The sequence below is a fragment of the Scomber japonicus genome, chromosome 14 (assembly GCF_027409825.1).
Source record: "Scomber japonicus isolate fScoJap1 chromosome 14, fScoJap1.pri, whole genome shotgun sequence".
NCBI lineage: Eukaryota > Metazoa > Chordata > Actinopteri > Scombriformes > Scombridae > Scomber > Scomber japonicus.
The window spans coordinates 5,440,004-5,464,003 of record NC_070591.1 but is presented as its reverse complement, the minus strand read 5'-3'; the positions used below and the strand labels follow the sequence as shown (position 1 = coordinate 5,464,003).

Here is a 24,000-nt window from a genome sequence, read left to right as displayed (position 1 = left end):
CTGGTTATTAAGATGCAGGAGAGCGTTCACTACAGGAAGGATCTGACTAAACCAAGACATGCTACAGATATATATATAGATATAAATTATTTATATTTAAGGAGTAATTGGAAGGAAGGAAGGAAGGAAGGAAGAAGAGAGGAAGAAGGAAGGAAGGGAGTAATAAGGAGAGAAGGGAGGAAGAAGGAAGGAAAGAAGAAAGGGAGGAAGGAAAAGAGGAGGGGAGAAAGGAAAGGAAGAGAGGAAGAAGGGAAGAAGGGAGGAAGAAGGGAGGAAAGAAAGAAGGACAGTGGAAGGAAGGGAGGAAGAAGGAAGGAAGAAGGAAAGGAGGGAGGAAGAAGGAAGGAAGAAGGAAGGAAATAAGGAAGGAAGGAAGGGAGGGAGGGAGAAAGGAAAAGAGGAAGGGAGGAAGGAAAGGAAGGATGGAAGAAATAAGGAAGTGAGGAAGGTTGGGGGATGAAAGAAAGAGAGAAGGAGGGAGGAAGGAAAGAAGGGAGGAAGGGAGGAAACAGAGAGGTGATGACTTTGCCTGTGTTCTGTAATGCAGCCATGACACGCTGTAAAGCTCTGATCAGGTTAGAGGAGAGGAAGATGTTCCCCCTTTTTCTGGAAAACAGGGTCATATACTGTGTGATGTAGTGGCTTTTACTGCTGTTTAACATATGAGGATGGTTGCTGGTTATTAAGATGCAGGAGAGCGTTCACTACAGGAAGGATCTGACTAAACAAAGACATGCAACCGATATATATATATAGATATAAATTATTTATATTTGAGGAGTAATTGTTATTTATTGTTGTTGTTGTTATAAGGCAGAGGATTCAGTTGGTTTGGATACCTGCAGACAATATTTCTGCTTTCAATAAATCTTAACCCTCATGTTGGCCTCGAGAAGGGAGGAAGGGAGGAAGGAAGGAAAGAAGGAAGGGAGGAAGAAGAAGGAAGAAAGAAGGAAGGAAGGAAGGGAGGAAGAAGAAGTAAGGAAGAAGGAAGGAAAAAAGGGATGAAGGGAGGAAGAAGGAAGGAAGGGAGGAAGAAGAAGGAAGAAAGAAGGAAGAAGGGAGGAAAAAGGAAGGAAAGGAGGGAAGGAAAGAAGAAAGGAAGGAAGGAAGGAAGAAGGAAGGAAAGGAGGGAAGGAAAGAAGAAAGGGAGGAAGGAAAGGAAGGACGGAGGAAATAAGGAATTGAGGAAGGTTGGGGGAGGAAAGAAAGAGAGAAGGAGGGAGGGAGGACAGAAGGAAGGAAGGAACAGCCGAAACAGACGGGGTCAGTTTGTCCCGGGAAGACGACACGAAGGTTAAAGGTGACTACTATACGTTTTGTCATTTATTTGCTGTTAATCTCAATTCCAAACTTGAGGTGAACATTTGTAAAATTCAAGGCTTCAAGCTGCTGTGAATGCTGGTGGAAAAATTAATAAGTCTGCAGAGGAGCAGCTTCTGGAATTGAACCAATCAGAAAAAAAGGGTCCTTTAAGGGTCCTTAAAGAGACAGGACGTAAACAGCCCAAAATTTTGTTTTTAATCTCCTTCAACCTATTTTTTAATGAACCCTTTTCTCTAATTTTACATATTTATTGAATAATTATTTAGCTATTTAATAATTTTTTATTTGTTTTATTTAATTTTTTAAAATCGTTTTTGTCTTTTAATTAGTTCTATTTTTATTTATATATATTTATTTATATATTTATTTTTATTTTTTATTCCTTTTCTTTATGTTGTCACTTGTTCTTTCTTATTATCAGCTTGTCAGTCAACTAACTATAAAAGCACTTTAAACAACTCTCCTGTATGAAAGCTGCTGTATAAATAATGTTTAATTGATTGATTGATTGAAAGGTATTCAAGTAGAGCCCTGGAATAAAAATACAGACCTGGAAATGTGCGTTATATTTCCACTTTAAATAAACCTTTGTGTGTCTAAGTAGTTTATGTGAAGCTTTAATTTAATTGTTTCACCCTAATTAACTCTAATTAACTGCTAGTGGAGGCTAGACTCTATTAGTCAGAGCACAAGAGGCCAAATGAACATGCAATATATGAATATTGTCTACGGGAAAGCACACAATTCAACATACTGTAAATGGATTATAGAGCTTCCATTATAGGAAATGCATTAAAGGAAATTATTTGGATATAATGGACTAGACAAATAAAGAATCACTCTACTTCTTCCCAAATGGACCTTTTTTGACATGTCACAGCAGTAAAAGTAAAAGCACAGCTGTAAGTAATAAAAAAATTAAAGTTCATGTAAAGTAAGAATAAATATGTGTTCTGAGTTTGACATACCACAGACAAGTGTGTTGTTAACCAGCCTGCTAAATTTGAATGATTAAAAAAAATCCCCAAATATATGAAATAAGGCTTCAAAGTTGTGTAAAAATCAGCCTCTTTCTCTGCTGCCAAACGCTGAAGCCCCGCCCCCTACCAAGTGTCACCTGTCAATCAAAGTCACCACCTCTACCAGAAACATGGACGCTACGTCTGAGAGCTTTCTGCTGCTAGCTCAGCTGCTAGCTCGGCGGCTAACTCAGCTGCTAGCTCGGCGGCTAGCTCAGCGGCTAGCTCGGCAGCTACCTCAGCTGTTAGCTTGGCCCCCCTTCCTCCCTCCTTCTCTCTTTCTTTCCTCACCCTACCTTCTTCCCTTCCTTCTTTCCTCTGTCCTTCTTTCCTCCCTTCCTCTTTTCCTTTCTCCCTCCCTCCCGCCTACCTTCCTTCCTTCCTTCCTTCTTTCCTCCGTCCTTCTGTCCATCATTCCTCCCTTCCCCCCTCCCTGCTTCCATCCTTCCTTCTTCCCTCCTTTCCTCTCTTCTTCCTTCCTCCCTTCCCTCCTTCTTCCCTTCCTTCCTCCCTCCTTCCCTTCCTTCCTCACCATATGAAAACTTTCTTCACATAGAAACCATAGAAACCTCTTATTTTCTGAGAGTGTATATAATTACAAATCCTCAGAAGGACAGACGAGATGTTTTTCTTTTTCTTTTCTTTTTTTTTTTTTGAAGGTAAACCACCTGGAGAGCATTTTAAGTTCATCCTTCATGTGTCCTGTTCAAATCTGAGCACTCTCCACAAGTCTACATGAATTTATACTAAGTACTGTGATGGATCCTTAAAGTCGTTTGTTCTTAAAGAGACGCAGAGGAAAAAGACTTCAGATGCTTCAGACTGTACGACTTAAGAGGGAACGGTGGGAGAAGAAACAGATTTTAAACATATGGAAGCATGAGGGAACTAAAAGACAAACTATTACTGCTGTCTTTTATTTTTCCCCTTTTCTAGTTTTTCTGCCTGTTTCTCGTCTTTGAACAGAGTTTCTTTAGATGTAGGAATCATTGACAACATGAACGATAGAAAAGAAGAAGAGAGAAATGGAAAGAAAATGGTTTGATATATAATTGAGAATTTCTGTATAAAATAAAATATATAACACAGAATGTTAAACCTTTGTTTTTGACTGTTCCTTCTTTCCTCCCTCTCTTCTTTACTTCCTCTCTCCCTCCTTCTGTCTTTCCTGTCCTTCCTTCCTCCCTCTTTCTCTCTTTCTTTACTCCCCCACCTTCCTCCCTTCCTTCTTTCCTCCGTCCTTCGTTCCTTTCTTTCCTCCCTTCCTTTCTCCCTCCTTTCCTTCATTCCTCCCTCATTTCCTTCCTTCTTCCTCGCTTCCATCCTTTCTCCCTCCTTTCCTTCCTTCTTTTCTTTGTCCTTCCTTCCTGTCCTTTCTACCTCATTTCCTTCCATATGTCCTTCCTCCCACCATCCTTCTCTCTTTCTTTCCTCTCCCTTCCTTCTTTCCTCCCTGCCTCTTTTCCTTTCTCCTGCCTTCCTCCCTCCTTTCCTTCCTTCTGTCAAACAGCAGGGTTAAAAGAAGCACAACTCATCACATGTGTTCTGCATTTATCCTCCATTAAATCGCTCCGCTCTCCTTTTTTTTTTTCATGCAATTATATCTTCATCACCTAATCTGCTGCTCACCATCCCAAACCTCCGCTGAACACCGAATCACTGTGAGAGTCTGGGAACAACAGGTCTCGCTGTCTAAACATGGCATGAAATGGGCCGATGATGACTCTATTTGTTTAACATTACTCTGCTGCTCTGCGTACGCGGGGACGACATCAAATAGCGGAGCGAGCGACGGAAACGTTCCCCCCTTCCCTCTTTTCATTCATTACACAATTACACTGAGCTGCATGCTTCACTATGAACCAGATGTTGTGTAATTAACCTCAATATGAAGATAGCGTTCTGCCCCATTGTCTCTCACCTTCAAGAGTGAAATGAAAACCAGGCTGAGATAACGGAGGAGGAGAGGAGGGAAGGGACTCGGGAAGTTTCCATGGATACGTGAACCAAACTGAGCTGAGTCAAGTCCAACCTGGTCAAACCTGGAGTTAAAGCTAATTAAGCATCATGTACAGATAGCTTCTCTCTTTCTATCATCGTCTCTGTAACCTTCAGCTCAAACTGGGGACTTTAGTTTCCTTCCTTCCTTCCTTCCTTCCTTCCTTCCTTCCTTCCTTCCTTCCTTCCTTCCTTCCTTTCTTCCTTCCTTCAGCTCAAAATGTTTTAAGTATAGTGCAGAAGTCAGGTGGAGAGAGTTTAGAGTTTTTAAATATTGCCGTACTAGGTGTGGTTCTTCTCTCTCTCTTTCCTTCATCCCTCCCTCCTCTTTCTTTTTTCCCCCCTACCTTCCTCCCTTCCTTCTTTCCTCTGTCCTTCCTTCCTTCCTTCTTCTATATATTACCTCCCCCCTACCTTCCTCCCTTCTTTCTTTCCTCTGTCCTTCCTTCCTTCCTTCCTTCCTCTCTTTCTACTATCCTCTCTGTAACCTTCAGCTCCAACTGTGGACTTTAGTTTCTTTCCTTCCTTCCTTCCTTCCTTCCTTCCTTCCTTCCTTCCTTCCTTCCTTCCTTCCTTCCTCCTTCTAGTTATTACCTCCCCTCTACATAGTTTAGTGGGGAAGTCAGGTGGAGGAAGTCCCTCTTCCTTCCTTCCTTCTTCCTTCTCTTTATTACCTCCCCCCTACCTTCCTCCCTTTCTTCTTTCATCTGTCCTTCCTTCCTCCCTCCTTCCTTCTTTTCAAACCTGGAGGTAAAACTAATTAAGCATCATGTACAGATAGCTTCTCTCTTTCTACCATCGTCTCTGTAACCTTCAGCTCTAACTGGGGACTTTAGTTTCCTTCCTTCCTTCCTTCTTTCCTACCTTCCTTCCTTCCTTCCTTCTTTCCTTCCTTCCTTCCTTCCTTCCTTCCTTCCTTCCTTCCTTCCTTCCTTCTTCTATTTATTACCTCCCCCCTACATAGTTTAGTGGGGAAGTCAGATGGAGATATATATATGTGTGTATACACATTATTGAAGTATATTATTAGTTTTTGTTTTACTGAATTCTTTGTGTTTCTTTAAGCCTAATTCTGCATCTAAATTCAAGTAATTTGAATATCACACCAATACTAAATGGATAAAAAAAAGTCTATCACCTTCTCTGCATTAACTAATAATTCAAACATGTGAGCAGAGAGCTGTGTTTAGTGTTTGTTTGGAGCTGAATGTGACTCTAATAAAAGGCTTTCCATGTCGATGTGTTTGCATGTAGTTTGATAAATGAGGGTTGATTGTTCTCTTGGCTTTCAATGAAGCTGATTGACCTCATGTACGTAATGAATCTCCTGCAGCATCTGTCACCTGGTCCACTGTGGCGGTAAAGTTCACTTCCCATTATGCTCCACTTCTATCAGGATTATTAATATGTTCAAGCAACTTTAATTAAGACAAGGTCGGTTAAATTACAGCGTCATGTCATAAAAGACGATGATGTTCTTAATGTTGGTTAGTTATAAGATGTTTAACTTTTACATACGGTTCATTTGACAGCTTGTAAAAACATCTCAAATGTCTTTTATTTTGAAATTTGATGACTTTTACTGAAGTGGCCCAAAATGAAAAAAAATTTTTATATTTTTTTGTATAGGTGCTACAAATGTTTGTCGATTGAGGCAAGACAGATGGAAGGAAGGAAGGAAGTATGGATGAATGGAAGGATGGAAGGAAGGAAGGAAGGAAGGAAGGAAGGAGTGAAAGACAGATGGAAGGAAGGACGGAAAGAAAGAAGGAAGACAGGATGGATGGAAGGAAGGACAGAAGGAAGGAAGGAAGGAAGGAAGGAAGGAAGGAAGGAAGGATGGAAAGACAGATGCAAGGAAGGAAGTATGGATGGAAGGAAGGAAGGAAGGAAAGACAGATGGAAGGAAGGAAGGGTGGAAGGAAGGATGGAAGGAAGGAAAGACAGATGGAAGGAAGGAAGGAAGTAAGGAAGGAAGGATGGAAGGAAGGAAAGACAGAAGGAAGAAAGGAAAGATGGAAGGAAATATGGAAGGAAGGAAGGAAGGAAAAAAGGAAGGAAGGATGGATGGAAAGACAGATGCAAGGAAGGAGGTATGGATGTATGGATGGAAGGAAGGAAGGAAGGAAGGAAGGATGGTGAGGAGGATGAGAGAGTCTGATGAAACACATTTTAATGACTTATCATCATTTCCATTCAGTCACATGTGAGGCCTGAGACCTCCCCGTGTCCCTGCGTTGGCTAGAGACTAGAAACTATACTTCATGTGAGATATATATTTACATAATTTCCAACATTTCTGAAAACACTCATACATAGCCTCATAAATAATGCATACGGGTTTGTAAGACATTCTAATCATAACGTTATTAAATAATGGATTTACAATCGGAATATCAAAAAAATAATTAATGAATAAAATAAACACATTCTGCCAGAAGAAATAATTCAGCATCTGATCTGCGGTCATGTTTATTCATTATTTTATTCCCGTTGTCGTGGTAACTGTGTGTGTGTGCCTTTAGTTGTATTTGGACAGTGCATATGCATCCTTCCATACTTCGTTCCTCCCTTCTTTCCTTCCTTCCTTCCTTCCTCGCTCCCACTTCCTTCCTTCCTTCCTTCCTCCTTCCTTCCTTCCTCCTTTCCTTCCTCACTTCCACTTCCTTCCTTCCTCCTTTCCTTCCTTGCTCCCACTTCCTTCCTTTCCTTCCTCCCTCCCTTCTTTCCTTTTTCCTTCCTTCCTTCTTTCCTTCCTCCCTCCTTATTCCCTTTCTTCCTTCCTCTCTCCATCCCTCCTTACTCCTTTCCTTCCTTCCTTCCTTCCTTCTTGACCTGAGGACAACAGGAGGGTTGTTCATTCATGTGTATTCATTATTTTTGAATCAACATTACGTCTGTGTTTCAAGAGGAGTCTGCTGGTTTAACCCGAGTCAAGGATGGAAGGGAGGAAGAAGGAAGGAAAGAATGGAAGGAGGAAGGGAGGAAGAGGGAAGGAAAGGAGGGAGGGAGGAAGGGAGGAAGAAAGAAGGAAAGGAGGGAGGAAGGGAGGAAGAAGGAAGGAAAGGAGGGAGGGAGAAAGGGAAGGAGGAAGGACGGAAGGAAGAAGGAAGGAAGGAAGGAAGGAAAGGAGGGAAGAAGGAAAGAAGGGAGGGAGGACGGAGGATAGAAGAAAGAAAGAAAGAAAGTAAGGGAGGAAAGGAATGAGGGAAGGAAAGAAGGGAGGAAGGAAAGGAAGGAAGGGAGGAAAGTCGAAACAGATGGGGTCAATTTAACCCGGGAGGACGACACAAAGGTTAAATAAGGGTTGGCAAGATGAGAAATTCAAAAATTTGATGCTAGGTCCACATAAAAAGAATGTGTGCAAGTTATTCATACGTTTATTTTCACATTTTAACCTTTTAAATTTGACACAAACTGATACTGCACTATTACTTCTCTGTTTAAATGAAGCTTGTATGCAGTGAGTCACCGAGAGCAGAGGTAACACCACATCTGAACAACCGTCCGCCATGCACACACCCTCAGGAAGAAGAAAGGGCGCATGTGATTTTGGCAGTTACCCTTTCACGGCAGGTACCTGTGTCATGTTGCACAATGCACACACACACACACACACACACACACACACACACACACACACACACACACACACACACACACACACACACACACACACACACACACACACACACACACACACACACACACTGTAATCTCCTCGTACAAGAGGCTGATGTGAGCAGTGGGCAAGCTGCCTCCCTCAGGACTCACATTGCCCACAAATAGCCGGAGGACCCTTCAGAGCCGGTGGGTGAAGGTGACGAGAGGTGTTGAGAGAGAGGGAGAGAGAGAGAGAGAGAGAGAGAGAGAGAGGGAGAGAGAGAGAGAGAGAGAGAGAGAGAGAGAGAGAGAGAGAGAGAGAGAGAGAGAGAGAGAGAGCCCTGTCCTCACATGGACATCTAAGTGAAAAGTGCTCTACTGAAGCCAGCTGCTCCCTCTTTCTCTATTCCTCTCTTTCTCTTTCTCTCTCTCTCTCCTCTGACTGCCACCTTTGTTGTATTTCAGTATTTCCCTGAGGCTTGATGTGGATGATGTCGCCACGTTGATGTCATGTTTCCCCCCGCTGATAGTTAGCATATCCTCTGACAGAAGATTGATAATACCAAACAGCCAAACTGGAAGATTTAAACCATGGGAGTCAAACTCATTTTCATTCAAGGGCCACAAACAGCCCAATTTGATCTAATGTGGGCCGGATCATTGAAAAGATGGAAGGAAGGAAGGAAGGACAAAAGGAAGGAAGGAAGGAAAAGAAGGAAGGCAGAAAGGAAGGAAGGACAAATGGAAGGAAGTTGGGAAGGAAAGAAAAGGAGAAGGAAGGAAGGACAGGTGGAAGTGAGGAAGGAAGAAAGAAAAGAAAGGAAAGGTTGGAAAAGAAGACAGAAAGGAAAGATGAAAGGGAGGAAGGAAGGAAGGACAGATGGAAGGAAAGAAGGAAGGAAGGAAGGAGGAAAAGAAGACAGGAAGGAAAGATGAAAGGGAGGATAGAATGAAAGGAGGACAGAAGGAAGGAAGGAAGAAAGGAAAAGAAGACAGGAAGGCAGGAAAGAAAAGAGTGGGCCGAACAGGACCCCTCAGCGGGCCAGTTGTTTGACACCCCTGATTTAAACTATTAAAGAATTTGCTTGTGTGACTTAATGCACCAAAAAAACTACTAACCCAAAGAGCAATCTCCTCCTTCGTTCATCGCTATTCTAAAAGTAACCTCCATAAAAACTGTTGACACCTCAAAATGCAAACAAGAGCACCACAAACTCACATTATGCATACAATATTAACTAGTTCAGATTGAGAACTGATAGTCTTCACCTTTATAAAACACAACTTTAAGCCGTCTTTACCTTGTGCTACCTTATATTTTTATGCTATTATGTAATAAACTAAAATATAGTATAGGTCTCTCTACTCATTTTACACCTAACAGCTTCTTCACACTGCACATCAGGATGGCTGTAAGGGCTCAAAGCAAGCCAGATAATGTATATTTTTTATGAACTTATGTCATTTTAACGGGTTACACATATCCACAGCTGACAGATGTAACAGCATCATTAATCATGTGTGTTGAGGGGCGTGCAGGTGGTCGAGTGGTTAGAGCCCATGCCATATACGCAGCCGACCCTGGTTCGAATCCCGGCCGGAGGTCCTTTACTGCACGTCACACCCCCCTCTCTCCCATGTTTCCTGTCTGTCTACTGTTGAATAAAGGCGTCTATGCTAACAAAATCTTTAAAAAAAAAAAAAAAATCATGTGTGTTGAAGTACACCAGCACCAACATGCTCAATATAAAAGGAAGTGGGTTCTGATTGGGTGGGCCTGAGTGTAATTGCATGTTTTAATGTTTCTCAAATTACATGTTTTTCTGTTTTATGTAAAGCACATTGAGTTGCCATTGTGTATGAAATGCGCTATATAAATATCACTGCCTTGCCTTGCCTTGCCCAGAAATGCACTCTGATGCTTTATCCACACAGATACAGTACCAATCAAAAGTTTTGGGCACATTTCCCTTTCTCTTGAATCATAAAGTATATCTAAACTTTTCAGTAGTATTGTATTTTAAGTTATGTTATCTGATTGAACTCCACTCATCACTATGAAGGCATGTATAGAAGATTTTAGAAGATTCTTATACATTGAGTTTGGTGACCTCTTATTGTTTGGAACAAAGCGGCAAACAGCTTTCAATTAAGCAAAGTGTGTGTGTATATGTGTTTGTTTTTCTATCCTGGTGGGGACCACAACCTGACATATTACTAACCTGTGGGGACCGATTTTTGCATGAGCATTGGAATCAATAGCAAACAGCCTCCTGATAGGCCTGGTACAGTTTTTAAAAAAAAAAGTACCCACAGGGTTGGTTTTCCTGACTTTGTGTGCACCCCAATGTCAACTGATGTCAATTGTATGCTAATGGGCGTTAGCATTACTGGTCCCAATGAAGGGGGCAACAATTCAGGTTTCAAATTTATGTGAGAGTTATTGATATTTCAAGTCATGTTTTTGATCAAACAGAATTATGATGAATTTAGGAGTTAAAATTACGTCTCTAGACCCTTTAGAAAGGCTGGGACCCACGGGACCTCACCCAGTCAGGGGTCCCCATGAGGTAGTAAAAACAAGTATGTGTGTGTGCAGGGCCTTTTAGATAAACTGGCTTAAATGTAAACTATTTTTTCTGTCTGAAGCTGTAAAGAGAAGTTCAATGAATATAGTTTGTTGTATTTACCAGTGTGCTTAAGAGGTCAGTCTACTCACACACACACACACACACACACACACACACACACACACACACATATAGTAGGACAGTGATTAAGGGGTGCTGACATCGACAAGCCTGAAACTCACACCCACTTCACACAATGAGTGGTCAGCTTTGCAGAAATGAAAAAGGAGCCAAGGTTTTTGAACTTCTCTCTCTCTCTAGCTCTCATTTTTATTTTTTCTTTATGACACAAAACACAACGACTTCTTTCCAGGAGAGACTGTCTGATTGTCTCTCTGACGGGTCACCTTTTCATTCTGCCTGTGAGTTGAGCCGTTCGGAACAACTATAAACCCCGTTCAATTTCCCATGTGATTAGAAAACACACTGTAAGAACTTCTGAAGGTCTGAGCAACCATAAATCATCCGTTGGAGGAATAACACTCCTCATGTACGAAACACAACAGCAGTTATGGTGGAAGGTCAGAAGGGCCCAAAGAAATGTGTATGCTGTTATTGTCTCAGCAGGAAGTCTCAGTAACATCCCGACCAAGCTACTATTTCAGTAGGAAGGGATATGCAAATCAACACACTGCCCTCGATAGCTGTGTAGCTGTGTGTGTGTGTGTGTGTGTGTGTGTGTGTGTGTGTGTGTGTGTGTGTGTGTGTGTGTGTGCGCTAAGGCTGCTCAATTAATGGAAATTTGACCGTGATTACGACTTTGGGGCCAAACGATCTCAAAACAAATAAAATTGGGGGGAAACGAGGGAGAAAGAAGAAAAGGAGGGAAGGGGGGAAGGAAAGGAGGGAGGAAGGAAGGAAGGAAGAAGGAAGGAAAGGAGGCGAGGAAGGAAGGGAGGAAAAGAAAGGGAAGAAGGAAGGGAGGAAAGGAAAGGGAAGAAGGAAGGGAGGAGGGAAGGAGGGAAGAAAGAAGAAAGGAGTGAGGGGGAGAGAAAGGAAAAGAGGAAGGGAAGAAGGAAGGAAAGAAAGAGAGAATGAGGGAGGGAGGAAAGAAGTAGAGAAGGAAAGAAGGAGGGAAGAAAGGGGGTTGGAGGAAGGAAAGTGAGGAAAGACAGACAGAAGGAAGGAACAAAGGAAGAAAGGAAGGAAGGAAGGAGGGAAGGAATGACAGGAGGAAGGAAGGGAGGAAGGAAGGAACAGTCAAAACAGACGGGGTCAATTTGACCCGGGAGGACGACACAAATGTTAATAATCATGATTAGGATTTTTCCCATAATGGAGCAGCCTTAGTTTGTGCTCATTTCTTGCATCCTTCCTCATGTGTTTGTGTCTTTTTTTGCTGACCTGTAACAGCTCCTCTTGGTCGCCGCCCACCTCCAACGCCACGGCGACTGACGCAAAGGGACGACTGGCCATCTGCTGTCGCTCTCTCATCAGCTGCTATAGAGTGAGACAGAGACAAAAAAAAAAAAAAAAGGACAGTTGAGTTAATGTGTACTTTTTCAGGAGGGAAGTTGTACAATAAGGCCGCTGAGAAAAGGACAGTAGAAGAAGAAGAAGAAGAAGAAGAAGAAGAAGAGGAAGAGGAGGAGGAGGAGGAGGAGGAGGAGGAGGAGGAGGAGGAGGAGGGATGGGTGAAAATCGGGAGCAGAGATCAAAGCAGAGATGGTTGATAGACGTGAAGGAGGAAGGTGAAGAGGGTTGGAGGGTTGGAGGGTTGGAGGAATGGCAGGTGGCGATGGAGGGAGTCAGAGAGGAGGAGGAGGAGGAGGAAGAGGAAGAGGAAGAAGAGGCGGAGGGCACAGGAAACTTCATTAATTAGGAACTGTCAGATGAACAAAGGCAGATGGTGAAGCCTTTATCAGCATGAGGCCCAAATATTCCGACTGAAAACAAGAAAACAAGAAAACACAGACATACGGTAGAAAGAATAAACATATTGGGAACATGCAAACATAACAAGAGTCAATATTCACACACACACACACACACACACACATATACACATATACACACACACACACACACACATATACACATATACACACACACACACACACTGAAACATCGACAGAGAAAAGAAGTATCTAGGTTTAACCCTCCTGCTGTCCTCAAGTTAAGGAACGAAGGGAGGGAGGGAAGAAGGAAGGAAAGTAGGAATGAATGAATGGAGGAGGAAGGAAGGAAAGGAGGAAGGAAGAAAGGAAGGAAGGAAGGAAAGGAGGGAAGGAGGGAGGAAGGAAGGAAGGGAGGAAGAAGGAAGGAAAGTAGGAATGAATGAATGGAGGAAGAAGGAAGGAAAGGAGGGAGGGAGGAAGAAGGAAGGAAAGGAAGGAAGGTAGGGAGGAAGGACAGACAGACGGAAGGAAGGGAGGAAGAAGGACAGAAGGAAGGGAGAAGGAAGAAAATGAGAAAGGAAGGAAGAAAGAAGGACGGAAGAGAGGAAGAAGGAAGGAAGGAAGGGAAGGAGGGAGGGAGGGAGGGAGGGAGGAAGGAAGGAAGGAAAGAAGGAAGGAGGGAAGAAAAGGAAGGAAGGAAAGAAGGAACAGTCAAAACAGACGGGGTCAATTTGACCCGGGAGGACGACAGGAAGGTAAAGAAACACACAGAAAGCAGAAAGCTGCTCACTGCAGCCTCTCTCTCTCTCTCTCTCTCTCTCTCTCTCTCTCCCTCTCTCTCTCTCTCTCTCCCTCTCTCTCTCTCTCTCTCTCCCTCCCTCCCTCTCTCTCCCCCTCTCTCTCCATCAAAAGCTCTGTATTCCAGCTTTTTCCACTTCACTACAGACATGTTAATGGGGTTTTTGTTTCTACACTCAGCTCGGGGGGCCGCCACCTGTTTCACGCAAAACAAACTCATTTCTGTCCGATTATGCGCCAAGCTCTAATCATCAGTATGTTGCTTGTTGTTTCGGCAAAAAGTCTGTCTGGTGCAGCCCCCTGTCTCACACACACACACACACACACACACACACACACACACACACACATTTATATATCTGAGTGGTGAAATCGAAGCCAGGAAGCCAGAAAAAGAGGGAAATCTGGGATGCAGACTCGTGACCCGTGTGGAAGAGGAACAACCTTTACAGCTGGAGATGGTTTTTCACTAAGCCGAGATGAATAACAAGAAATTAACTTTAATGGAGCGGCGTGGGAAAAATTCAGCTGTTGCACCAAAAAAAGAAAGCCAAGCACAATTAGATAAAAGCAAAGAGAAGAGATAGAACAAATAGACCAGGACAGACTAATAGATGCAACCGTTAAATGATGTGTTAGGATCCCAATATCTCTTTTCTATATTACAAAATATTAAATAAAAGCCACACGAGAGAGATAAAAATATATAAAAAACAAAGACAACCATGAGATACACTATATATACCAACTTTATATATTGAAGGAGGGATTTAGGAACATTCCTTCAACATTTTAGGGTTAGCTGGGAAGTAAGGGATTAGAAAAAAGAATGAAACAGACACAGTAAGAAAGAAAAAAAAGGGGAAAAAATGATAACGTAAAGCAGAAAATTGCCGTAAGAAAGATGTTTTTTGAATTGGAAGAATAGAAGTAACACAAAAAGAAAGAAGCACATCGAAATAAACTAAGAATTAGGGGGGGGGGGGGGGGGAAGAGAAATATGAAAAGGAATTGATAGACCAGAAGGCTACGAGACAGGAAGACGATTTAAAAGTGACACACAAAGAAAGAAAGAAGCACAACTAAGGAAACAAGGACAAAAGAAAAAAAAGAGGCGAAAGCAAAGGAAAAGTAGAGATTTAAACAGATGTACTGTAAGACGGAAGCAACGACTAAGAGAAAGAAGGAACGGGAGCAAAAGCAAAGAAATGGAAAGAAAATTTTAATAAAAGCAAAAGAAAGAAGGAAAATTAAAGGAACTAAAGCCCAATTTCCACTGAGTCCGGCAGCGGCGCGTTACAGCTGCGCCGCTGTCACCGGAGCTGATAGGTAACACTATAATCAATGAGTGTCTCCACCGGGAACGTTTCAGCAGCGTGTCAGCAACGTCTCAGCAGCGGCTCCCGCGCCGCAGCGCTATCAATAGGTAGCATTTGTATTTCTGACGGAGCCGTTGCCAACTCGCGACAAGCTCAACAGAGCAGATTGCACCAGACAGGAAGTCCGACACTGAATCGGCATAATAAAACTTCCGTTTTTCAAAATAAAACAACCCGTGCAGCCTCCCGATCGTATTTCAGCAACAAACAGGAATAAAACAGTCAGATAAAGACTCCATCTAGCTACGTAGCCTACTGACAGATGGGATAACCACATAAATCAAAGAAAATTACCAAATCAACCAAAATTGAGCAAGTTAACAAAACCGGGCCATTTAGTTGTGCTGCTACTACAGTAATTACGGTAGACTAAAGGCACTCGTTCGGATTTGATTGGGCTGCCGTAATTACTGTATTAACAGTGCAACTTCATTTTAAAAGGCAGCTTTCTCTACCAGAGCATGCTCCGGTCCGCTGCTGTAACGCTCCCGGTGTGAGTTGACGCCGGGCAGAGGACGGAGCTAAACCGTAGCACAGTCGTTCCACGCCGCTGACGGACCCAGTGGAAATCCCCAGTAAGAATAAAGAAAAAAAGAGGCAAAACAGAGAAAAAGTAGAGAAACGTGAAAGGGAAATGACAGACAGGAAGGCTACGAGACAGGAAGAAGAAGAATGAAAAGTTACACCAAAAAAAAGAAAGAAGCACAACTAAGGAAACAAAAGACAAAAAGAAAGAAAAAGTAGAGATTTAAACGGATGTATGGCAGAAAGAGAAAGATGGAATGGGAGCAAAAGCAAAGAAAGGGAATTAAATGCCTTAAAACGATATGTTTTGTGTATGTAAGCCTTCAATGTTAACATACAGTGAGAGAGAGTGAGCTATTTAGTCTATTATTTTTCTAATCGGGGGAATTGTGCAGGAAAGAGCAGCATACACAGATAAAATAAATGGAAAGAAGATTTTAATAAAAGCAAAAAGAAGGGAAGTAACACAAAAAGTAAGAAGGACTACTAAAGGAACTAAGAATAAGTAGAGAGAGAAACATGAAAATGAATTGACAGACAGGAAGTAGAAGAAGAATGAAAAGCAACACCAAAAAAAAGAAAGAAGCACAACTATAAGGAAACAAAGACAAAAAGCAAAAGGAAAAGTAGAGATTTAAACAGATGTACTGTAAGATGGAAGCAACGGCAAAGAGAAAGAAGGAATGAGAGCAAAAGCAAAGAAAAGGAAAGAAGATTTTAATAAAAGCAAAAAGTAAGAAGGACTACGAAAGGAAGTAAGAATAAGAGGTAAAAACAGAGAAAAGGTAGAGAAACATGAAAAGGAATTGAGGCTATGAGACAGGAAGAAGAAGAATGAAAAGTAACACCAAAAGAGATAGAAGCACAACTATAAGGAAACAAAGACAAAAGAAAGAAAAAGTAGAGAAAGAAAAAGAAGGAATGCAAAGAAGATTTTTTTAAAAAGCAAAAAAGAAGAAACAAACACAAAGATTCCCAAAAGAAAAAGAGAAAAAAGATGCAAACCCACTCCCTAAATGTCAGCGGCCTCTACTTCCTGTTACCTTGTCCTAAACTGCCCCCCCTCCCCCCCCCCCCCCCTCCACCCCGTCCTCTCCTGTTGCAGAGAAAAGGCTGCACACGCTGACATTAACTGGCTGTCAGGTGTTGTGTTTCCGTGCCGCCGGCTGCTTGCTTGTCAGTGTCAGACTCTTTAAGCATGAATGAATACTACACCTGTAGCTACACGGGTTGCAGTCAGACGCTCTGTCGGCGCGGCAACCGCTCGGATAGCACGCCGCCGTGTCGGCTAATGTGATGTCTTCTCTTGTTAGCTGTCAGCGCTATGCTAACGCGGCTCGGATGACAGCGTGTGCTTGCTAGCAACGCTGTTAGCCTCCTGCTGATGTCAGCTGTGATTTGTAAAATGCCTGCAGGTAAATATGTGTGTGTGTGTGTGTGTGTGTGTGTGTGTGTGTGTGTGTGTGTGTGTGTAGGAGATTAGAGGGAGTGTGTCTGTGCAGTGTGAGCTTCAGATGAGGTAATATATCCCCCTTTAACCCTCCTGTTGTCCTTGAGTCAAGGAAGGAAGGGAGGAAGAGGGGAGGAAAGGAGGGAGAAAGGAAGGAAAGGAGGAAGGAAAGGAGGAAGGACGGAGGAAAGAAGGAAAGAGGGAGGGAGGGAGAAAGGAAAAGAAGGAAGGAAGGAAGAAATGGAGATGGAGGAAGGAAAGAAGGAAGGAAGGAAAGAGAGAGGGAGGAGAGGAAGAGAGAAGGAGAGACGGAGGAACAGTAAAAAACAGACAGGGTCAATTTGACCCGGGAGGACGACAGGAAGGTTAAACATGTTCAGCTTTTTAGAAATGGTTCCTAATTTTAATATAGTGTAATTCTCAACATCAATCTCACTTTACTGTCACTTAAAGCTGATTGAAAAGCAAGAAAAAAGCATTTGAAGGTTGCTGTGTTGCATAATTAGGTAGAAATGATGACTCCCCAAATAATTAAGTGTGTATTAAGAGTTAATTAAGTGTCTATTTGCACAGGTAAGAAGACACAGAAGAAGAAATACAAGTAGGCAGGAATTAAAAATAGTTTTTGTAGTTTAAGGTAGAATGCAAATAAGGCCAGGGAGGGAAAAAGACCTATGTTTCTTAAAGTCTATTTTATTATTATTTCAATGAGTTTTGAATGAGTCATGATGGTTTGAATTACTGTGAAGCTTTGGAGAATGAGTTAAAGCAGGGGTGGGGAACGTCCGGCCTCCGAGCTGTATACGGCCCGCTAGACCATTTCAACTGGCCCGCAATGCAATGCAATACAATTTTTATATTTTATATCTTCATATATGCATATATGAATAAATAAAAAAATATCGCCAGCCATTAGTTTAAAAATAGACGGCTATGTCCTATGTCCGAGTCAAAGTCAGGGTCAGTAAATGCAGCATGTGATGTACGTGTCATAGCATTGGGCCGGAGTGATTGACACGGATGACAAGTCAAGAAAAGGAGGGTGGATGCTGAAATTGTGTATTCCAGGAAAAATGGACAAATGACTTTTTCTTTGTTGAAGTGAAAGGCAGTGATGGGCATGATGAAAAAGCGCACCTGTTTCGAGCGCCATTACAGCTCGAAACATGCTAAACTCGACTACAACTGAGAAAACCAGCTTTGAGTAGCATCATCATCACTGCCAGCTGACATCAGACGCCTCGCTAAAGAAAAACTGTTCCAGCTATCGTGTTAGGTGAGTCTAGAAATGCAGCAATCATGAGGCTTAGTAACACCGCGGTTATAGACTTTTTTTTTCATCCCTAGTTATGTGTTCATAATAATATGGCCCTCGGAGGACTTTATAAAAATTGAAATGGCCCTTGATATGAAAAAGGTTCCCCACCCCTGAGTTAAACTTTCATTTTCTTCCCAAAAAAGTGACAGAATTGGTCATTAAGTGCCTTAAACCGACATATAAAAGCCTTCAAATGTTAACATGAGAGGCTGTTAAGTCTAGTATTTTGTTCTAATTGGGGCAATTGTGCAGGAAAAAGCAGCATACACAGATAAAATAAGAAGTAGACCACTCACTGAATATTGCAAACTCCTAAAAGATGGTGTGTGATCAGATGCTGGTATATCTAAGTAACAGTCTGCTTCCTGCTCCTTCCCTGCAGCCACACGCTCATCCTCATCCTCATCCTCACCCTCAGCTCTCTGCATTACTTCCTTCGCGGCCATGTTCGTTTACTCAGACCTGCCATTCTCAAGCTGTCCACCAGATGCTCTCACACTTTTCCCTCCTTTCTCTCTTTCCCATCTATACACCTGTTTCCTCTCGGTAATCGTCTGCACCTGCTGCCCATTCCTCCGTCAGCTCCTCAGGTCATACACCGCTCTCTAACATTCATACCTATACCTGCGAGACACTGGTGGTGTTTCAATGGACACTTACATTCTGGCTGTCCTGTTCCTGTCTTTTCCTGTAGTTTAGATCTTTCTTTTTTGGTCTGTCTCATCCCTTTGACCTGATTAACCTACTACCTTCTGTGAGCCTGTCTGTCTCAAGAGTCTACACTCGGGTTCACCTGCTCTGTTGTACATGTTCATTCTTGTTTATGTTCATGTTGTTGTGTTCTCGCAGCTTTTTCTCTCTATGTATAAAAGAAATGGACGTAACATCCGTGACGTCACCCGTTGGTTTGTGGACTGCTGCTCGGAAGCCAATAGTTTCGGATCTGGGCAGCGCCATCTTGAAAATTTCAGGTGCATGCTGGGAAAAATAATAACGCGGATTCTACTTATATGGACATGAGGCGGGGCGGGGAGGTTGCTATGGTTGCGAGGGCTGGATCTGGAGGACATTGGTCAATCAACCTGTCAATCAGGACGTAGCCACGCCCTAATGCATACCCTGCTTTATCGTCACATATAAAATCAGGGAGGCCAAAATGTCCCAAATGAACATCATACTGCATTGAAGAAGGCTTTAAACTAGCGATTGAGACCATAAACACATTTTGAAAACGTTTACTGAGGTTAGAAATCAAGTGAGAAGTTGGTGAATTCTCCATTGACTTGTATAGAGACGGTCGCCCCCTGGTGGCCTTTTGATAGAATGCAGTTCTAAGTTACTTTTCTACGTTGGCCTCATTTCAGAGGACCTGAACTCCCGCCTGGTTGTGACCTGATAAATCAGTATCAGTAACATTTTGCTTAGATATAAAAAGGAGTGAGTTTTACATGCGTTTCGAGTACATATGGATTCCTTATTTATGTTCATGTTTGTGCATCTGTCCATGCATACAAACATCCAACAGACCACGTGTGTGTGTGTGTGTGTGTGTTAATTTAACGCCCCTTTGGACAAGTCCTTGAGTGCAGGAAGAAGGACAAGGCAGTGGCCATCTTCTGTGTCTGCCTGTCGGGCTGTAAATCAGCTATAAAATGGCTAATTAACTCTGCTGTGCTGTAAACAAGCAATGCCACGCTAGACACCACCGACCGGATGACACAAAAGGAAGGGAGAGAGTAGAGACATAGCTGAATGTGTGTGTCTGTGTGTGTGTGTTGAAGTTAAAGAAGAGAGGAAGAGAGAGTGACACAATTTCTAGTTTTTGTGGTTTCAAGGATTTTTATCCGGATGTCTGACATTAAAACTGAATCACAGACGTCTCTGGGGAGGCACGGCATCCAAGCGTTCATTCATCCATCCATCCATCCATCTCAGCTGGACAGACAGAAGCATAAACAGCCAGGAGAGAAAAAAAAAGAGAGTGCTGCAACAATGAAGCCAATCACACGGCGAATTATGCTTCACAGAAAGCGGCTCAACCAAAGTAGCACCTGCAAGCTCAAATTGCCAGTCCTGTTAGACGGATTGGAAATATCTGTGTAATGTGGTGTTTGCTGATTTTCGGGTACACTCTTGTGCAAATGACGGGTTTCACAACTCGTAGAGTGGCTCGCTACAGCTGCAATTAAACTGCACATCAGCTTTGCGAGGTCAAAACTATAGTAATGTCGACACATGTGCATAAAGCATGTGTGTGTGTGTTTGTGTGTGTGTGTGTGTGTGTGTGTTGTTAGGTTAGTTGTGGGGGGAATAACGCAGCTGCATGTATTTTGTATCCCGTGGCAACAAATTGATGTAAACACAAACACCCTCCGAGTGTTTGTGCCAGTTTTGATAGTATGTTGGAACTGCTCGTTTGCTTCTTCTATACAAAAGGATTTTAATAACATACATTACATGACCAAATTTATGGGGACACACACACACACGAGTCATATCATGATTTGGCTTCTAGTACAGAGGAAAATCTAAAAGAGTAGGAGCCAAATGAACCTCGAAACAAGCAAGTTTTGCTTGCTGTAATTATTCCTCCTGTTTATAATGGGATGTTTGAAATTCCCTTTTCAAATCCACATTGCTCATTTCAAGGAAAATCCATTTAAACCATTACATACTTTTCATATTCTGTAAGTAATTCCTTCATAATAAGTCCCTAAAAATGTATTTTGTATCCACATATATCTTATCAGTTGTTTGTTTATAGAGAAAATACATTCACAATCACACTACAACCATTAAAACCATCAATCAACACTGACCCAGCTGCACAAAAGATGCTTTTATACTACTGTACTATTATATATATTTCCATTTTTGCATATTCTGCCATTTTAGAGGAAAACAACTGTCTAAATAATGTCATTTAGGGTGTTGTCTTTGTTTTCAATTGTCAAAATGGGTCAAATTTGTCCCAAAATGAAGATATTGAGGCCTCAGCTTTCTCTGTTAGTCAAATAAAGTAGATGTCTTCTTAGTTCTCTTTGGTGTCTCAACAAACAGTGTTTTTTTATGTTCAGCAGCAGTGGGAGGATCATAACAAAAAGAGCATATTTGGCACCAACAAAGCTGTAACTTTGTAAGACATCAACTTGATTTAATGGTGTTGGACACTTGAAGCTTCACATTGGCCTGAACGGAAGGACGACTGTGGATTACACTGCAAGTCCATTATGAAGGTGTCTTCTGATGGTCTGTATAAACAGGAGGAATGATTACAGCAAGTAAAAAAACAAAAACTACCTCTCTGGCTCCTGACTGTTTTAGGACAGACTTAAAAACAGTGTGAACTTATCCTTAAATGGCACCTTTGTGGCGACAGTTTAATGAAAGTCCTTCACAATGCCTCCTTGCACAAAGCCAGCTCCATAAAGAAACTGTCTCCCCCAGTTTAGTGTGGAAGAACTTGACTGGTCGACACAAAAACCAGACTCAACCCCATTTAACACCTCTGGGACGAACTGGACAACAACATCAATGAGTGATTTCAGGGAGCAAATACCTAAAAGCCTTCCTATAACAGCAGATTACTCTCCATGCTTTTAACCCTTTGTAGATCAGACCAAGATAGTGTTATTTTTGCTTTTCCTTCCTCTTTAAGGCCATGACATAAAACATAAAACATGGATTTTTTTTCTTATTGAGTCTAAATGTGATGTTTTACAGACCTCATTGTTCATAACTTTTATTTAAAAACATGTTAGAGACTCATTCTGTTCGTGTACAAAACGAAAAAATTAAACTAAACTTCAAAAAATGTCTCCAGCAGGATCTCTGATGTCAGCAATGATTTGTGCTATTCTTCATTTATACACTAAAGCACAACCTGTATCTATAGCAACCATATAACAATCTGTATCTATAGCAACCATAGAACAATCTGTATCTATAGCAACCATAGAACAATCTGTATCTATAGCAACCATAGAACAACCTGTATCTATAGCAACCACAGAACAACCTGTATATATAGCAACCATAGCACAACCTGTATCTATAGCAACCATAGAACAAGCTGTATCTATAGCAACCATAGAACAACCTGCATCTATAGCAACCATATAACAATCTATATCTATAGCAACCATAGAACAACCTGTATCTATAGCAACCATAGAACAATCTGTACCTATAGCAACCATATAACAACCTGTGTCTATAGCAGCCATAGAACAATATGTATCTATAGCAACCATAGAACAACCTGTATCTATAGCAACCATAGCACAACTTGTATCTATAGCAACCATAAGACAACCTGTATCTATAGCAACCATAGAACAATCTGTATCTATAGCAACTATAGAACAACCTGTATCTATAGCAACCATAGAACAACCTGCATCTATAGCAACCATATAACAATCTATATCTATAGCAACCATAGGACAACCTGTATCTATAGCAACCACAGAACAATCTGTATCTATAGCAACCATAGAACAATCTGTACCTATAGCAACCATATAACAACCTGTATCTATAGCAGCCATAGAACAATCTGTATCTATAGCAACCATAGAACAACCTGTATCTATAGCAACCATAGCACAACTTGTATCTATAGCAACCATAGAACAACCTGTATCTATAGCAACCATAGAACAATCTGTATCTATAGCAACTATAGAACAACCTGTATCTATAGCAGCCATAGAACAACCTGTATCTATAGCAACCATAGAACAATCTGTATCTATAGCAACCATAGAACGAAACCTGTATCTATAGCAACCATAAAACAACCTGTATCTATAGCAACCATAGCACAACCTGTATCTATAGCAACCATAGAACTACCTATATTTATAGCAACCATAGAACAATCTGTATCTATAGCAACCACAGAACAACCTGTATCTATAGCAACCACAGAACAATCTGTATCTATAGCAACCATAGAACAACCAGTATCTATAGCAACCATAGAACAACCTGATGCTCTGTCTGTGCATTACATACCTCATACAAGTGGTAAAGATTGCCCCAAAAAGTTTGAGTTAAATAGATTTAGCTTTTGATGAGATATCATGACACAAAGTGACGGTTGAGCAGACCTACAAAGGGTTAAAATGAGATGTTTAATGCTCACCTATGGGTTTTCTGTTCTAGTTTCCAGGCTAACATTGTGCATTTTCAGTAACAGTAATTTGTTAAAAAATGAAACCTTGGACAATGTAGAGCAGAAATAATAAGCAGGGTGGAGTCTGACGCATACTGATACAAGAACAATCCAATATAGAAAACAAACCAGACAAAGAAACACTGTGGAATCTGCTGACGTGAACCTAGTAAACATAATATCTCATCCAACATTACTGCCTTTGCTCCCACTGTAGATTTAATGCAACATCAGTGCCCATGTTCCAGCAGTCCATCTGTAACCTAACTAGATGGTTTGATCAATGCCACAGACAACTGCAGGTTTAGGTCTGATTAATGTTTTAATCAGAGATACGAGGGAAACAGCCCTTTCTGGACAAGGCCTAATAACTCTTACTGATTGTTACCAAAAAAAAACAAAAAACCCACAGGCAGAGTTTCACCACTATATGCTTCACAAGCTGTGTTAAAGCCAAAGTGAATGCTTAACAATGTCCTATAGTTGAGCAATGACAGACGTTATAGAATCACCATGACAATGCTACAATAGTCTACCATTAAAAACTGAATTTTAAAAGGAAGTTGTGCTGAGACATCTTCAATACCAAACTGACAGCTACTGGGTCAGTATGTCCTCCATTGTCCCGTGAGGAGTGTAATGGAGTTTCATCTTCTACTAAAAAAAAAAAAAAAAAGGTGTCAGCTGGGTGCTGAGAGAAAAAAAAGAGATGGAGTAAGAGACAGAGAGAGAGAGAAAGAGTGTGTGTGTGTGTGTGTGTGAAAGAGAGAATGAGAGAGAGAGAGGGAGACAGAGAGAGAGAGAGAGTGTGTGTGTGTGTGAAAGAGAGAATGAGAGAGCGAGAGAGAGAGAGGGAGGGAGAGTGAGAGAGAGAGAGAGATGAGGGGGAGAGAGAGAGAGAGAGAGAGAGTGTGTGTGTGTGTGAAAGAGAGAATGA

General features: G+C 41.8%; 1 protein-coding gene across 1 annotated transcript in view; it reads right to left on the bottom strand.

The window, feature by feature from the left end:
• The window catches only part of atrnl1a (attractin-like 1a), a gene marked incomplete at its 5' end in the record, with an annotated part of 358,740 nt that overhangs the window by 56,945 nt on the left and 277,795 nt on the right, over nucleotides 1-24,000 (bottom strand). Inside the window, 1 exon segment of the mRNA XM_053333595.1 lies at nucleotides 11,921-12,016. Coding sequence (XP_053189570.1) covers nucleotides 11,921-12,016 — 96 coding nt within the window.